The 18680-nt window shown below is 46.0% G+C and overlaps 1 protein-coding gene across 1 annotated transcript in view; it reads right to left on the reverse strand.

The window, feature by feature from the left end:
• Positions 1–17878, reverse strand: part of LOC121452738 (glycerophosphodiester phosphodiesterase domain-containing protein 4-like) — a 38586-nt gene extending 20708 nt beyond the window's left edge. Inside the window, exons 1-9 of the mRNA XM_041658977.1 lie at positions 17690–17878; positions 14103–14206; positions 9185–9278; positions 6358–6417; positions 3588–3686; positions 3424–3517; positions 2576–2653; positions 1649–1794; positions 1237–1319 (exon numbers count right to left, since the gene is read on the reverse strand). Coding sequence (XP_041514911.1) covers positions 1237–1319; positions 1649–1794; positions 2576–2653; positions 3424–3517; positions 3588–3686; positions 6358–6417; positions 9185–9278; positions 14103–14206; positions 17690–17878 — 947 coding nt within the window. The remainder of the gene's footprint in view (positions 1–1236; positions 1320–1648; positions 1795–2575; positions 2654–3423; positions 3518–3587; positions 3687–6357; positions 6418–9184; positions 9279–14102; positions 14207–17689) is intronic.
• Between the last annotated feature and the right edge of the window lie 802 nt (positions 17879–18680).

Consider the following 18680-nt stretch of genomic DNA (forward strand, 5'->3'; position numbering starts at 1 on the left):
GCTTTCCTGGCATGCATGAGCCCTGAGTTTGATCCCCATCATTATAAAAAGAAAAATAAACCAAGCTGGGGGCTGGAGAAAGGGCTCAGCAGTTAAGAGCACTGGCTGCTCTTCCAGAGAAGCCCGGTTCAATTCCCAGCTCACAACTGTGTGTTACTTCAGTTCCAAGGGACCTGATACTGTCATACCAATACACATAGAATAAAGTTAGATAAATTATTTTTTTTTTACAAACCAAGCCGTACATAGTGATACACACCTGTAGTCAGCACTAAGGAGGTAGGGGTAGAAGCGTTGGAAGTTTACATCATCCTCAGCTGCACAGTGAGTACAAAACCATCTACACAAGATCTGGCTTCTCATAACAAAAACAAACAAAACAAAGTAAAAACCAAGCACCGAGCTGGTGAGATGGGCTCAGTAGCCAGTGGGACCTGTCACCAAATGTGACAGCCTGAGTCTGCTCTCTGGGACCCACATGACGGAAGGAAAGAACCAACTCCATCCTCTGATCTCTATACACACAGCATGGCACCCATACACAAGCAAGCAAACAATACTATAATAAAATTAGAAAACAAATACAAAGAAACAAATCAACAACAACAAAATCACAGGCCCTCCAGCCTCTGACACCTATCCTGGCTGTCCATGACACATTCAGGGAGCTCTGTGGTTTGTGTTTGCTCATTCAGATGCCTTCGTCTGGAGTGCCCCCATCTCTGGTCAGCAAAATATTTTCCTTTAAAGTTGGTGCAAACGTAACATTGAGTACATACAGATTTTGTCTTTCACAGAATAGGAGGCATCCTTCTCCTGCACGGAGACTCCTGGCCTTACTCTGTCACCTGCGACTGTGCCACACCTCCTATACTGACTGGGAAGGAAGCACGACTGTATCTCACCCAGTGGCATCTGCTGAACACTCAGAAGGTAGCCTAGAATATCCCAGGTATCTAGGCAGACGTCTGGGGATTGCTAGTAAGCAAGTTCCTAAGCTAGTGCACAGGGTCAGGGGACAAGCATGGTTTGCAATGGGGATAGATGTGACTCGTGTGCTTTGTGAGCCTGTGGTGAAGAACAGGGAGGTAAAGGGAGACGGGGCTCATATATGTGGCAGACATGAAAGAAAAAGTCTTCAAGGCTTGTTCTCTTTACCCCTTGGGCCTATCTGGTCCTTCCCGTGACACCGGACAAGTCCCCTCTTGCCCCAGATCCCAGTCCCTATTCTCCTACCTTAAGTATACATCAGTCTCCAGGCCGAAGGCACCATGTTCCACGGCCTTCTCAAAGGACATCATGGTATTCTCTGGCGCCAGCTATGGAAGAAAGGAATATCAAGCCTTGTGCCTTAGAGTCTCTCCTCCCAACATTTCTCTTATGGCAGACATAGAGCTTGGGGATGGAAGGGCTTTAGAAGCAGACTGGCTCCTGGAGCTATGTCTTCAAAGAGGCTGACTGTTCCCCTATACCCGGTCTTGGCTCCTGGAGCTGTGTCTTCAAAGAGGCTGACTGTTCCGCTATACCCGATCTTGGCTCCCGGAGCTGTCTCTTCAAAGAGGCTGACCGTTCCCCTATACCCGGTCTTGGCTCCCTTCTCCATCCCATGCCCCCCACACCCACCCGTGCTCACTCTGCTCAGACCTACCATGGGTGCGCCTCTGTGTCCAAAGAAGGTAGGCTTAGGCCCTAAATTCTCCTTTTTCAGAATGCAGGGAGAATAAATCCCCAGCGGCATCAAGTAAAGACACAAAAGAATGATAAAGAAGGGGAGTACAGCAGCTACCTGTAGAGCTGAAAAGGTTGAGGGGAGAAACATGGGTAAAAACGAAAGGCGGGGTGGAGACCCGTTCCAGACAGCTAGCTACCCCACAGCAGCAGCTGGTTCACTTTCTGTTTCTGTCGCGCCCTTCCTTTCGGGGTTTAGATATAAATACCCAGAATTGTTCAGATACACAATTTTTTTTCAGTGCTGGGTATTGAATTCAGGCCCTATGTGTACAAGTGCTCAACCACTAAAATGCATTTCAGAAAAAGACATTATTAGGGCAATATTGCTGTAACTTGGAAGTAAAAACGGAAAAACTGTACAGAAGGTGGATGGAGGAAAGGAGGGAAGGAGGTACAAGAAGAGCCTCTGGGAGGAAGAGCTTGGCTGGTTCTGAGACTGAAGACCGTCCTGAGAGACCCTCTAGCTCAGGGCAGAGCAGTACAGGTGAAAAGGCGCTGACAGAAATGTGAGTTCAAGGCTGAGCTCCATCACTTCTGACTGTAACCGAGGACGTGTGATGTAATCTCCCCGAGACTTCATCCTCTTTCTGTAAACTGATCTGTCTGGCAGCCGAGTTAACCTCACAGAGCTGTGACGACAGTGCTCACTCATACACGCTGACAAACACTAGCTTTGTTTATATCCCTTCTTTCTCGTCTTCACCTACAGACCTCGCCCACAACCATCTCCCACACCACAGTCCATCCTTGATTCCGTCCCAACACCTTCTGTTTTAGACCCCTGGGGATCCCACCCACTTGTACTACCTATGTGCTTCAGCAAATTGAGACCTCCAGGTCTAACCTTTTAACCTTGTGAATATATTACATGTCTCCAGGACTTCATGCTCGTAACCTGCCATTCTGTATCTTCTTATTCTAACTAAAACAAAGAAAGTAGTTTATTAATGTTCCCTTTAAGCTCCTATTCGAGGAATATATTCTAAAATTTACTACATACACATGCATGCACACACGCGCGCGCGCACACATACACACACACACACACACATGCGCGCACACACCAGCACCACTATGAAACCAGCCCTTCACTAGCCTGCATACAAGCCAGGAAGCAAGTGCCTTTCCTTTGACCAGTGGTGGAAGAGAGATGTGGAAAGCAGACCCTACAGCTTTCACTCACAGAGCAGTTCAGCACACCGAGCTTACTGTCTTGTTTCCACAACACCGCAAAAGAACAGAGAGAACACCAGCATCTGAGGCAGTCATTCCTGCTTCTTTAAGTTCCTAGGTGTGGCAGGGCTCACGTGGGATTTCTCTGAGTTACCTGATGTAACCAAAGATCACTGGGCATAGTATTAACTGAAATCCGTGATGTCTATGTATGAACAGGCTAAGTCTTACAGAAGCACTCAGGTCAAGGGAAAATTGAGAAGTCCTCTGCTGTCCCCTCTGTCCCAGATAAATGGTGTGCACCAACAAAGGGGAAATGATGCTTTCCTAAGAGAATCTTTCTCAGAAGGAGGGCTTAGGTCTACAAATACTATGGTAGGTCATAGGAGTCGGAAACTGAGACCATGAAGAGCCTGCCTACATAACACACTAAAGAGCTTTCAAAGAGGCACAGCTCTGTCTCTGAGTGGAGGATACAAGCTGGGGAGATCAGGCAAGGTTCCACTTCACACGACATACCTTCCGATTCCAAGTGGGCCACACAGATGGCTAGGGGCCAGGAAAGAAGAATCATCACAGTTATGAGGCTCAGGTGCAGAAAGGGAGCAAAGATCTGGGGAAAAGCCAAGAGTCAGACTCGACACATCTGGACACCGTGATGAGCAGTCCAGGCTAGTGCTCACCTGCAGCGACAGCCCAGCTATCAGCCACTTGTCCGTCCAGTATTGGTTCAGAATATACAGTAAGAAGGAGCACAGCAGGATCACCAGGAGAATGAAGACCTGGGGAAACAAAGGCGCCAGATGTGGATCACAACTGTCCTGGGCATTGCATGCTATTATTTAGGCCACCTCAGCGAGGGTGGCTCCAATCAAGTCACCTTCATTGTTCCCAAGTGTTTGCTGTGTAGCATGGCTGGAAGGCATCACACGATTGTGCGGCTTGATGCGACTACCAATCTCGCATCTCCACCCTCTGCCTTTCAGTTATTTCCATCCTTAGCCGGCCGCCCATTTCCAGCAGCAGGTCATTACCAACCTTTACCTCCTCTTTGACTATTTCTTTTAAAGAAGTACAAGCCAAGATCTCAAATACATGAATGCAAAATTACTGGTCTATCAGAAAGCCAAATGAATCACAGCAGTTGGACTGCGGAATTTACCTCTTATCCAAACCCAAACTTTACAAATGATTTAAAAGGGCGCAAGCAATCATAAGGTACAAATAAATTATTTCCCTTGGGAAAATCTAGTCACGTAAACACAGCTACTCATGAAAGGTTTCTTCCAGGCCCTCTGATTTTGAGCTTAGGCTGTGAGGTGTGTTTTCAGGCGAGTGTATAGAAATGCTGCTTCACAGAAGGAGCCCTGTTGTGCATGGCATGTCCTTATCCGTCACTCCATCCACTGTACAATTCCAGGGAGTCCTTCTGCTGCCGTGAGACCTGTGTGCTCCAGACTGATTTAAGGTAAAAGCACCCAAAGTACATTAAGTCTAGCTTGCTAGAAAATTTCACAGAGATATCCCATTATTGCTAGCTCACTGTTACCTTAGGGTTTGTTCTTAAGTAAAGAAGTCAAATTATAAGCATTTATATGAGGAGTTTTGACTCATCACTGCAAGATGAAGTGCTCTCTGGGTATCCCTGGGTGATTAAGAGATTCTAGACCTGCTGCCAATCCTACCCCTTCTGGCTTATTCTGAAAAGGGTTAAGAGTCAACCTCCAAGCCCCTAAGAATCCCCCTTGCCAATAGAAACAGACTCCACAGGACTTGTTTGCACTGATTTGAAGGCCTAACCAAAGTAACTACCTTCCAAGGAAGGTCACCTCCTGTCATAATCCCCTTCATCTCTTCTCATTGTCCACAGATTCATACTACAATTAGATCCCAAAATAGTCCAGGACAAGAAAGTTGAGAAAAATGGCAAAAGTTTATTATTTGAACAAACAAAAAAGTCCCACTGAAGATGTCTCAGAATTAAGTCTAAAAATGATGCTAGACAAGAAGGAAGCATAATTTTAAACCAATCTAATTTAGCCAGGCGGCGGTGGTGCACGCCTCTAAGCTCCAAAGCTACAGAGAAACCCTGTCTCGAAAAAAAAAAAAAAAAAAAGAAGCAGAAACAAGCAAACAAACAAAAAGCCCAGTCTTACTCCAGTGATATGAAACATATATCAGAGATTTTCATTTCAGAATACCAGAATCTAATATTAAACAATGTTTTGTTGTCTGAAAATGGCTCAACAGTCACTATATGTATCCAAAAGAGGTAGGTAGAATAAAAAGCTCACTGAAACCTAGGACTTAACTGGACACGAGTATTCTTACTTAGAGGCTAACAAAATGACGTCCTGCTGACTGCATATGGAAAGGCAGCTAGGATAAATCTGTGGCTGGGATTTAGCTGAGAGTTTAAGCCTCCTCTGTTTCTGACTAAAGATGTTACTGTCCTTAATGAAAGTGGGATGCCAACAATTTCTTTGTCAAAGATTTAGTGAGAAGGGGCTGATGGAAAAATACGTTATTTCCATCTTCTGCTGATTAATTTATGAGAGTGTCCAGCATCTAAAATGGACGGCATTAGCAACAGGACTTCCCCCCCCCCTTTTTATATACATTCTTTACATGAATGAGCTCATGATTTTCAATTCTCATCTGTTTTAATAGTACTTAAGTTTACACTTCCATTTGAGTAAGAGCAGACTTAAGGAGGCCACTGGAAAGACTTGACATGCTCAGTCCTGGAGAAACACTAGCACGATGTCGGCATCATAGTTAAGGGAGTCTATAAAGAGGAGTGTGCCACTGGACCTGGTCCAGCCCACGGCAGGACAAAGTCAGAGACTTCATGGTGCAAGGATGCATCGGTCCACAGAGAGTGGAATGAGGGAAGCCATGGTAGTATCATTTGAAAATGGATTCAAACCAAGGAAAGGCCAATCAGACCTTAAGGGAGAAAGTAGGCACTGACCCAAGAAACATGTCATCAGGAAAGAGCCACTACCTCTCCACCATGACAGGCATAGGCAAGCGAGGCCCAAATAGAGGACGCTTGGATCTGCAAGATCGGAGGCAGGGTTACTATGGAGAGCAGAGAGCGACAGTTCAATGGCTGAACTGGAATGCTGCTGTGATGAGAAGGGAAGGCGGAGTAAGACATCTGCCGGAGATGTCATAGGGAAAGGGAGAATGGGGGGGGGAGTGAGAGAAGGCCGGAATGTACTTATCTCAGTTAAAACTGCACAAGCAGGTCTGTCAGGGAGCAGTGAAAGAGGGCCAGCTACAAGTATAGCACTGAGTGGTGGGAACCCCTGCCATTCTGTGTAGGGCCTCCCGTGAGGACTGAGCGGTGGGAACCCCTACCACTCTGTGAAGGGCCTCCCATGAGGACTGAGCGGTGGGAACCCCTGCCACTCTGTGTAGGGCCTCCCGTGAGGACTGAACGCTTACCTTATGACACGTATGCAGATATAGTTCAATCCTTTCCCAGAGTAAAAAAAAGCTGAGTAACTGCAAAGCAAAGAAGGCAAGACGGTTATGTTATCTTTAACCAACTAGGTCCTACCCCAGCAGTGCGGAGCTCAGGGCCTTCATGATGGGCACCCCGTGCACTGCTGAGGCTACCTTTTATTTTCTCTTGCCATGCTATTTCTCATCTCTTTAAGGCTCTTTTCCCCCATGCCACTGACCCTTGAGGCCAGTTTAAATGTCATTTCCGATCTGTAGCGTCCACCAGCACCCTAGGAGGAATTCATTCTCTCTCCTCTGGGAGCTCACAGCCATTACCACTGCTGCTTCCTTCCGGCACATCTATCCTTCCCTGTGACGGACTCATGCCTGGCATCACTTAGATTCACTTATAAAGAGAAGAGAGTTTAAGAGTCAACTCTCCCAAGGGTCACTTAAAAGCTCTTTCCAGAACTGGTGCTGATGTTGTGATTGTCATTAACATTGTATATGCTCAATACATTTCAAATCTAAGACTAAACCCAGCCAGTCATCAAGTCCGTATGAGCACAGACACTGAAAGCTCACATCCTCAGCTGCTAACATATTAATGTACAAAGCGCTTACCTTTTACTACAATAATTTTGTGTATATTTTTACTTAGCCATATAAAAGTACATTTTATTAAATACTATCATTATCATTTGGAAATTAAAAAGCAGCCAAGGCTTAGAAGAGCTATGTGACTTCACCAAGATTACCGTGTAAGCACTCCAGAACTGACGCCAGGCCTCGCTCCGTCTCCACGGGTGTCCAAAAGAGGAAGGCTAGAGAGTCTGCTAAAGTCATGACTCCACTGGACACTAACATTTTCACACTGGAAGCTAACAATCCGTTTCTCACTGATTGTGCACAAACGCCGTACAAATCAGTAGCCCAGAATTTAGCCCTGAGCACACACTACACCTGCATCCTCCGCACTGAAAGGGGAGATTCTCAGCTGGTCTCTCTACCTTCACATCACAGCTTCTGAGCACACACTACGTCTGCACCTTCTGCACTGAAAGGGGAGATTCTCAGCTGGTCTCTCTACCTTCACATCACAGTTTCTGGGGTCATTTTCCCTAAAATGGAAACTCATGTTTACTACGTTATCTTACTTCACCTTCAAGAGCCGTCACAGGTGTACCTCCCAACACTACATTACTCCCTTCCTAACAAAGTATCAAATACACTTCCCTCTCACTCCTCTCTCACAGTGGGTTCCCTCAGCCACAATGTGCCTCACACTTCAGTCCCCACGTCCAAATCCACTGTCTATTCGAGAGTCCACTCCAGTGCTGCTACTGTGTGTGTGTGTGTGTGTGTGTGTGTGTGTGTGTGTGTGCATACACATGAGCACAAATGACCACATGTGCACACATCTGCACCAAGTACACACACATGTTCACGGACCACTTTTATCTTGGGATAAAAGGTCTCTCACTGAACCGGAAGCTTATGGCTTCAGTTAAGCTACCTGGTCTGGAGCTTCAGGTAGTACCTGTCTCAGTGCTGAACCTCTGCAGCACTGGTTTGACTCTGGACACCTGAACTGATGTTTACACAGCAGACACTGTCCTGACTAAGCTGTTCCCCAGCCCTCCAGCGCTGCTCCTTCTAAGAAGTTTTATTTGATGATCTTTGCTGGCAGGGAGCTCTTCCCTCTTAGAGGCCCTGGCAAGCTGCATTCGGGCATCTATAATGATAATTACCAAGTTCCATGTGCAGTAGTGACTTTGTGATTCTAAACCCTGGATGAAGAAGCAATCGCAGCTCTATCTCACACCAGTCTGTGATGACTACTTTTCATGGTCATTTTGATTTATCTCCATGGAAACACTTCTGCATGCGTCTATGAGAATTTCTACAGAAAGGTCTAACTTAGGAGGGAAGACTCTCTGAATGTGGCCAACAGCATCCCAGTCTGAGGCCCCAGACTGAATAAAAAGGACAAAATGAGCGAAGGGTAAGCCATCTCTCTTGGCTTCCTGACTGTGATTTGATGTGACCAGAGGCCTCATGCACCCGCCTCTTCCCGCCGTTCCTCCTCTACCACAGAAGACTGCATCCTCTCAGGTTGCATCCGTCCCAGTGATAAGAAACGGAATGAGCACATTGTCTCTATCAAGAGCTCTACATCAAGAAACTACACACTTTCATTTTATTGATTTCTACATAATCAGTACTCATTACAATATTTTCACAATAATGATCACATTTTTAGAAGAAAAATATTGCAATTGACAACATATTCAAGGGTTGGACTCTTGTATGCCAGAGAGGTCGGTGGGAACATGGGATTATGAAATCAAGGTAAGCAGCCAGTGTCCAGCTAGAGCTATCTTTCTGTTAGTCTCCATTCCCACGGATCCTTCTCTTGCATGGTGTCTGTCTTCAGGCACCGTGACTCCAGCATGTCATGCGACAGCGACAGGGTCATATGCGAATAACCCGCAACTGAGCTAGGAGACTAGCGTTTGCAGAGGGTAAGGCCCAGACTGTGGAGGAATGCTCTAGGTGTTTAAATGATAATGTTAGTGAGCTCATGGATAGAGTACGAAATGGGGGAATAAAAAGAGGTGCTCTGTCACCCTCTCAAAGGACCAAATTGAGCAGACAAATCCTCTAAACAGCATAAATCTTTCAGCCATCCCTTGTGCATAAAACTGAAGCAGCCGATGTAAACTCCCAGCTCTACTAATATTGAAGACTCCAGATAGATACAATAGCACAGGAAGGAGCAACCTATGAAACTGCTCAAAAGTGAAAAATGAGAAGCATCACTCACCAAAAGCAAGGACGTGTAGGCAGTCAGGATCCCGGCTATACTCAACATAAAAATGGACCACAAGAACCAGCGTTTTGCCCCTAGATAAACAACCCTGAAAAATACGTTTCAATCCTTAAAATATAGCAGGGATCAGTAATAGCATCTACATTAAGGGTAGAGACAGGAGTAGACTAAATGGGGCATTAAAAAATTGAGGGAGCCGGGCGGTGGTGGCGCACGCCTTTAATCCCAGCACTCGGGAGGCAGAGGCAGGCGGATCGCTGTGAGTTCGAGGCCAGGCCAGCCTGGTCTACAAGAGCTAGTTCCAGGACAGGCTCCAAAACCACAGAGAAACCCTGTCTCGAAAAACAAAAAACAAAAAAAAAAAAAATTGAGGGGACGAGAGGAGACGCACTCTGTGAGCAGATCTTATGAGTGCTTTGGGGATAGGTTTTGGGTTTTTTTTTTTAATTTTGTACAATAGGCAACCAACAATGTTAATGTAGCCTCTATAAGTGGAGAGATGTTAAAAAGTTATATATAACATATATCAAAATTTATATCATCTTCAATAAACAATGTGATGTAGAAATTCTGCACTATCTAAAGAAAGGAAATCACCCCCTGAATTAATTACATCAACATGACCAGTCATTTCTCCCTTCCAAGCTCCCTGTCCAGGTACATGTATACCTGTAGCATGATTAATAAAAACGCAAGAGACAGATATTGGGGCTCAACCTGAAGACCAGAGAAGCAAAACAGCCAGCCACTGGTTCTTACCTCAACCTCAGTCCGAAAATGGTGATGCTGCCTCCAGGAATCTCAGAATGAGACTGTGACTGGGAGCTGTCTCCTCCCATTTTATCTTCCTCTCTAGTTCTGGGATTAAAGTCGTGCACCACTGGGATTAAAGGTGTGTGCCACCACTGCCTGGTCTGTAAGGCTGGCCAGTGCGGCTGTTTTATTCTCTGATCTTCAGGCAAGCTTTATTTATTAAAATACGAATGAAATGCCACTACATATACATTCTTACATAACTGCACTCATAACCACCATATAAATTGCTCTCATCTGTATGAGGGCTACGTCCCAATCATTCTGCTCTGAAAGTACCATCTGTGGGAAAAACACTAAAGACTTGTGAGGGGAGACAATGTTGTATTTGTCTAGGTTTTCTCTGTCATGAAAAACTTTAAAGATATAAAATATATAGAGTGAGACTATAACCACATTAAAAATAATAAAGGAGGGGCTGGAGAGATGGTTAATTGGCTAAGAGTACTAATTGTTCTTTCTGTAGGTCCTGAGTTCAACTCCAAGCAACCAGGTGGTGGCTCACAACCATCTATAGTGGAATCTGATGAATAAAATACATAAATCTTAAAAGAGGACTTCAAAGTAATAAAGAAAATGCCACTTTTGTAGGGTTTATACGACACACCACGAAAGACCGGGCAGGCAGTCCTCAGTGAAGAGCCTGCGAGAGAATGGCACTCTGGGAAAGGGAGCCCTGGAAAGAGGGTGGGGTGGAGCGCAGTGCTAACACTGTCCAGCATATGAGCTCCAGGTCTGACAGATACCCTCAGAGGTTGGGTGGAAGTCAAAAGGGGACCCAATTAAGCTTCCAAAATAGATGAAATTGTGCCCAACAAAACACAATTAGTGGGACAACCAGGAAAGATTTTTTTAAATGTATCTATTTCAGTTTTCAATCTTGAACCATTTCTTTCACCTGTTTGCTTTTTCTTGGTTTTCTTTAAGGGATTTGTTGATTTCTTCCAATTTTTTGTTTGTCTTTTCCTCCATTTCTTTGAGGGGACTTTTCATTTCCTCTTTAATGGCCTCAAACATTCTCCTAAAGTTAGTTTTTAGATCGTTTTCTTCTGCTCTGTCTGTATTAGGGAGCTGCTGTCATAGAGCCACTAGTTTTTGGTGGTGATGTGTGCTCTTACCTTGTTGTCCACCTATCCTTTCCTCTGACTGGTGTAGTTGGGGCCGTGTCTCTAGTGCCAGTGGATCCAAGGCTCAGATGGTTGTTCTCCTAGTGGAGTCAGGGCAAGGGTTCCAATCACCCAGGAGGTCGCTCTGCATCCTCAGCATTCCTGGAGGTAATTCCGTGTTCCCGGAAGTTGACCTGCAATCCCAGAGGTCATTCGGGCATGCTCCCAAGGAGGTTGCTCACTTGGGTCTGCTCTCTCAGAAGTTGCTCAGTCTACCTGCTCCAGGGGTCGCTGGCTCGGGCCTGGTCCCGCAGAGGTCCTAGTCTTTCTAAAATATTCTTTGTCTTCTTTCATTTTGTGAGAGTAGGGGGCACAGCATGTGTGTGGCAGTCAGAAGGTAACCTTGTGAGTCGCTCCTCTTCTTACGTTGTGTAGGATTCAGGGATCAAATCTATGTTGTCAGCCCTGTTGAGCCATCTTGCCTGACCCAGTACGAGTCTTCTTAATTAACCTGAACAGCATTTTATACGCAGCCTCATCAAATGCCAGCCTTTCATCTTAAATCTTGTCCTCAAGAAGACATACCCCACAGACATACACAAACACACATACAGAGTTTTAAAAAAAAATACATATTTTTTAAGTAAAAGATTGTATCTTCTAGAACTGCTGTGGATATGTTCTGTGTAAAGGTTTCTTTAAAGAAACAGAACCACAGTGAGTGATACAGAGTAAAATTTATCATAGGGGTCGTACTTCATACTTGTGGGAACATGGAGGATCTGCATGAGGGGTCCTTGCCCCTGTATTTTGTGTCAGGCCTCACTTAAGTCACTGTTAGTCAGATGGGCAGTCAGGAAGAAACTAGAACTTCCACAGATGTACTGGAACCCATACGAACAAACTCAAAGCCATGGCTGACTCACAACCTCGAGCTTTGATAGCAGGAGCAACCTAAAGAATCTTCACCACAAGTTGTAGAAAACCTCATACACTACTCAGACAAGCTGCAGAAAGTATGGTCAAAGGTAAGGGAGTTGCAGATCTCAGCGTTGCGCACGTCAACAAGGCATGCAGGTCAGTGCATATTAGCGACTCCAACCTTCAAAGTAGAGAAACAGGTGTTGCCTCACCTCTGCCTTCCAAACCATGTATCAATTTCTCTTGAAACTGAAACTGTACAGTGAAGAAACTAAGGTTCAGCTTAAACAAGTTGACAAAAGGAAGTCTCTACCGATATCGAACTGCAAGGGAAAGAAGCAAGACAAACTTAAAGCAGAAAGAAAACCATACATGCACACCATCGGAAAACTATGGAAACCAAAGAAAGGGGAAACTCCTAAAAGTAGGTAGATTTTTCAAGGGCAGATTAGGTTCAGAAGGTCATGGGCACACAGCACGTTTCTCGACATAAACCAAGCGAGGAGACAGCAGAGCAAGTGAATTACGGAGCTCAAAGAAAAACTGCAAATTAGAGTGCTAAGCCTGTCTAAGATCCCCTTCAAGGATAAAGATGAAATACAGCCATTTTAGCCAGGTGGTGGTGGCGCACGTCTTTAATCCCAGCACTCGGGAAGCTGAGGCAGGCAGATCTCTGTGAGTTCAAGGCCTACCTGGTCTACAGAGCTAGTTCCAGGATAGGCTCCAAAGCTATAGAGAAACCCTGTCTTGAACAACCAAAAAATAAAAATAAAAAATAGTATAAACATAATAATATAAGCACAGCAGAAAGCTGGGTTGTGACTGTCATTTGAATGTGACCATATATTTTCCAATTTTCTGCATTTAAAAATTATTTCTGTCTGTGCATTGTACAGATACATACCCACGGGGGATGGGGGTAAAAGACAGCTCGCAGGAGTCAGTCCTCTGCCTCCATCACGTGAGTCCCAGGGATTGCACTCAGATCGTCAGGCTCTATGAGAAACACCTTTACCCTCTGAGCATTGCTCCAGCACCTCCTTTACCCACTGAGCATCCCTCCAGCATCCCCTTTACCCACTGAGCATCCCTCCAGCACCTCCTTTACCCTCTGAGCATCCCTCCAGCTTCTCCTTTACCCTCTGAGCATCCCTCCAGCACCTCCTTTACTCTCTGAGCATCCCTCCAGCACCTCCTTTACCCTCTGAGCATCCCTCCAGCACCTCCTTTACTCTCTGAGCATCCCTCCAGCACCTCCTTTACCCTCTGAGCATCCCTCCAGCACCTCCTTTACCCTCTGAGCATCCCTCCAGCATCTCCTTTACTCTCTGAGCATCCCTCCAGCATCTCCTCTACTCTCTGAGCATCCCTCCAGCATCTCCTTTACCCTCTGAGCATCCCTCCAGCACCTCTTTTACCCTTTGAGCATCCCTCCAGCCCTAATTTCTCCTTTTTTTCTACATTTAAGATAACCAACTAGATTTAACTTTTATACAGAGAAAAATAAACTGCATTTCATTAAGGAAAATAAAGGAGCCTCACGCCTACACACGCCTTCTCCCATAAACACTAAGGGAGGTAAGGCTTACAGCGATGCTACAGGTATCAGGCCAGAAAAGCTGAGAAGTCTGAGAGTGTCAGGGAGTCGCTTAGCCATGAAAGGGAGCTGAGAAGGAACATGTGTCCCTCTGCCCAGAGTTCCAAGGGACCCTAAAGACAAAGGACAGATGCAAAGGCTGCAGGACTGTGGGACATAAACCGTGAGGAACAAGAGTATGGGCATCTGTCATCAAGCAAAGGGACTTCAGAGTAAAGAGAACAGAATCCGTACCTGAGGGCTGGGGTGTCAGAAGCACAGAGGAAGCTGGGAGCACCGTCTGGTCTGCAGTGTGACTGAGCACAGGTGGAAGGGAGGTGTGAGTTTGGGTGCTGAACGTTTGCTCAGTGCCCCAACTGTGCAAAACCCACGTTTGTCCACCTGCTAAATCACCAGATCTTTCAGCCTGGGAGAACCCAAGTGGCTGTCCAGTGAAGGAGCCCGTATACCAAGAAAAGTACAGAAATGAACTCACCAGTCAAAGCCGTTGTACTCGTTAGAGGTTTCAACCCACACAAACAGGAAAATCACAGACAGGACGAATGCAACTACCAGGCACATATAAAAAAACTGTTCTTTCTGAAAAGACAAAGAAGCCTCACTTAGCACCACTGTCTATGTTACCTCAGTGAATCTTGTGCACAAAGGTCAGGATTGTTCTGGTGTTGGCCATTACCCTCCCTAGGCCAGAATAATCTGAGGTTTAAAAGATTGCGGATATACACAGAAAGGGCATCCTGACAAGCTGAGGAGTCCTAAATGGGCACTAGGGCAGCAAACCACTACCAGGAGTGTAGCTGGGTGATGGGCACAGGCGTTGGCTCAGTCTTACACACACCGTAATGACGCCCTCTTCTGGCGAGCGGATGTGCATGCAGAGCACTCATTCATAAAATAAAAATCATAAAAAATAATAAACATGTTACCAAATAATGTCGCTGCGCTGCTCAACCCTCCCAGAGCTCCCCGTGCTACGACACCATCGCCATCCAAAGAGCCTTTCAAGCCCACAGGGTTGTCTAGGATTAGCCTCACCCATCCCCACTGACTCCCACACTAGCTGCTTCTGTAACACATCAAATGCCATCCCTACTCCGCAGCCAGGTGCTCAGCACGTCTGCCCGGAACGCATTTGCCCCAGCGCAAGGCTGAGTCCATCTCTTCATTTGCAGATGGACCAAAGGAGTTTCCACAGGTCTCTAACCACTCCCCCTCCCCAATTTCTAATACACACTTCTACTTTATCTTCAAAGATCTTACTACTATTTGAAAGCACTTTTCCTTTTATTATTTATTACATAACTTATCCCACTGGAATTTAGCTGCTGAAGGCCAGAGGAAGGCTTCAGCTGTCTTGGCTACTGTGGCATACATATCTGATAAGCTTAATAACTTTCTGCTAAAAAAAAAAAATCTGTTTCTATTCTTTTAATTGCTTGAAATTTTCAAGGGTTCCTCTCTGGTTGATAGGATAAAGCTCATTTTTTTAGCCTAACGTAAAGATGTTATAATTTTATCTAAACTTTATTTTCTAATCCTAGTTATTATTTATTCCTTCAAATGTCCCTAAATTCGGCACTGGAAATCAAACTCTCCTTAAACACAGCATTGCGCTTTTCTATCTTTGGATTTTTTGGTTAATTTCACATACACACACACATACACACTCACATACACATACACACACTCACACACACTCACACACTCACACACTCATACACGCACACTCACTCACATACACATACACTCACACACATTCACGCACACATACACACACGCTCACACTCACACACTCACACACACACACACTCTCACACACACACACTCACACACTCACTCACATACACACACTCACTCACATACACACACTCACTCACACACACTCACACACACACTCATACACGCTCACACTCACATACACACACTCACACACACACACTCACTCACACACACACACTCACTCACACACACACTCACACACACACACTCACACATACACACACTCACACACACACGCTCACACTCACTCACACACACTCACTCACACACACTCATACACGCTCACACTCACACACACTCACACTCACACACTCATACACGCACACACTCACACACACTCACACACGCTCACACTCACACACACTCACACTCACACACTCATACACGCACACACACCCCGAACCCTCCTCTACACATTTCCCTTCATCGCCTCCCAAAGCAGCGACCCTAAGAACCCTGCCATAATAACATCAGTTTTATTATGCTCTGTGCAAAGTGCTTCCTACAGAGATCTCTCCTTTCCCACAGCAGCTCCTGCCATGGGCTTTATTATTAATGTCTGCCTTATTCTAACAAGGGCTCTGACTCACAGAAATGCTGAGAGCCTTGCCTAAACCCTTACAACAATGGGTCACTAACTCAGGGCTGGTCAGTAGCAAAGCCATTAATTGAATCTGGTGGTCTTCCCCTTTGTGTTTTACTCCATATGAGTAGAAAGGATACTTGAAAATTATTCAGGGCCTTTATCTAACTGGATTCTCTATCTACAGAGAGATGCTGGTATATCACATAACCAGCCCAAGTTATAGCTATAATTTCAGCCCATACATACTCCAAAGTTCTGGTCCAGTGTTTTTACCACTGTACTAGACTGCCCTAAATGCAACCCTTTCAAAGCAGCTTCCCTTTACATTTTACTCCAGATCCTTCATAGATCTCACCCCCGAGTAGTAATGAATCTGTCAAACCTGCCCGTCTCTCCCCATATCGGCCTTTACTGCTCCTGTCCCTGCCACCTGCACCTCCTATTTGGAGCACTGCACTGTCTTCCCTTTCCTGCATTGGCCCTTCTGATGCGTCCTCCACCACTCAAATAACCATTCCAAACACAGCCCAGGTCATAGCATCAAAGTATTCCCCCTCTGGTGATGGAGATCAAATGCAGGGCTGCACACACGCTAAGCGTATGCTCCACCACTGAGTCACAGCCCAGCCCTCTTCAGATATTCTTTACCTCCTGTATACTGGGTAAGCTTTAAAACCACGTTACCTGACCTGTTTCCCTTGCCTTGGTTTCTCAGTGACTCCTCTATTCCCTTCTGCTCCACCTACCCCAGCAACCCCCACTCCCACAGAATCAGCTGACCTGAACTAGTTAGAGATTACTGACTCTGGACTGACAGCTGGGGAACCTGCACAGGACCAAACTAGGCCCCCTGAGTACAGGAGACAAGGGTGGGCTTGGGCAGTATCTGGGGCCAATGGCAGTGGGACCAGGATCTAACTCTAATGCGGGAACCGGCTTTGTGGAACCCATTCTCTTTGGAGAGAGACTTTGCTCAGCCTCGGCACAGGACTGGGGGGTGGGGGTGGGAAAGGCCTTGGTCCTGCCTCAACAAGGTGATGGGACAGACTTAGCTGAATTACCAGGGGAGGCCTTACCCTTTCTGAGAAGTGGATGGGCGGTGGGGTGGGGGTAAGGGAGGAGCAAGAGGAGAGGAGGGAGGGGGAACTGGGATTGGTATGTTTAAAAAAAAAGATATATATGATACATACATGAAAAGATAATTTGAGCATTCTTGTACTCTCCTATGAACATCTAATTGCATCCAAGTCTTCAAAATTCAATGAATAAATATAAAAGTGGATGAAAAATGAACAAATGAATGACACATGGCTGTCATCCCAGAACTCAGAGGTCGAGACAGAGGATCAGGAATTCAAGGTTTGGCTCATTTATATAGAAGTTCAAGGTCAGTCTGGGCAATAAGAGATCCTGCTTTAAAACACCGGGGAGCAGGGAAGACAGCAACAAGAAACAAACGAAGGGGCTTTGGGTGTAGTGCAGCAGTTCAGCTCTTGCTTAGCATGCAGGAGATCCTAAGTCTGAAGGAGAAGGAAAAGGGAGGATGAGGAAGACAGTATGTATGTTTTACTCTGGCTCTAGGCTTGCCGCAGTACTTCGACAGGAAGACCTTGGAGATCCCGGTGAGCACTGCAGTGGTTAGGACCCCCCACCCCCACAGCTAAGGAAGTGAATCCAGCTCCTTCCCATGTCTATACCCAGGCGCAGCAACAGGATCCAAGTTCAGTTTTCTCCCACTCTCTGTATTGCCAGTGGCAGCTGTAGCAGCCAGTCAGGAAGGTGATGCAGCATCTCCGGTTGAAGAAGCGCTCTATCCACAGATTGGGGTGCTCATCTGACTTTCCTGCCGTCTTGCTCCTAGACTCAGTTAGGGTGTCCTTATTCATGATTCACCCTTTGCTGGAAGGACAAATGAAACCATCAGAACCTAGTACACTCCGGTGCACTGACTCTAGCCTGCCCTCTACAGTCTATGAGCAATAGAGGAGAGAAGCCATTCACAACCAGGGGCAGAGGAACACAAGCTGCAGCCAAGCTCTCTGACTGGCCTGCTGAGGCGCTTTCCCCCAGCCATTGCGCCTTCCTAGACACAGTTCTCTCGCTTCTGAAGTGGGACCACATTCTATTCTAGTCAACTCAAAGGTACACTATTCTCTAAAATAACCCAGATGCTAAAGGCATGGGTGAATATATGAAAAATGCCATCTTCGACCAATGTGTGATCCAAACCCAGCCCCCTGCCCCCTTCCTTCCTTACTCTGTCTTCGGTGGAGTCACTAGGGCTGTGACAGATACCACAACCAAAAGCTGCTCCAGGAGGAAGGGGTAGCTCCCACAGTGAGGCAGGAGACTGAGGCAGGAGCTGATGCAGAGGCCATGGAGAAGCTCTGCTTTGATGGCTTGCTCAGCCTGCCTTCTTATAGAACCCAGTACCACCAGCCCAGGGATGGCACCACCCACAATGGACTGGGCCCTCCCCCATCAACCACAAATTAAGAAAATGCCCTACAGGTTTGCCTATAGCCAGATGACTTTAGCTTGTGTTAACTTGACATAAAACTATACAGCACACTCACTATGTGGGATCAGTCACAGTTAGCTATGCATGGTAGAAAATCAGCAACAGTTGAAAAAATACACCTTTGCTTTCTGTCTTGTTTTATTGAGACATGGTTTCTCTGTGCAACC

Source organism: Microtus oregoni, unplaced genomic scaffold (assembly GCF_018167655.1).
Source record: "Microtus oregoni isolate MIOR12 unplaced genomic scaffold, Mior012 000000F_ref0000247, whole genome shotgun sequence".
Classification (NCBI taxonomy): Eukaryota; Metazoa; Chordata; class Mammalia; order Rodentia; family Cricetidae; genus Microtus; species Microtus oregoni.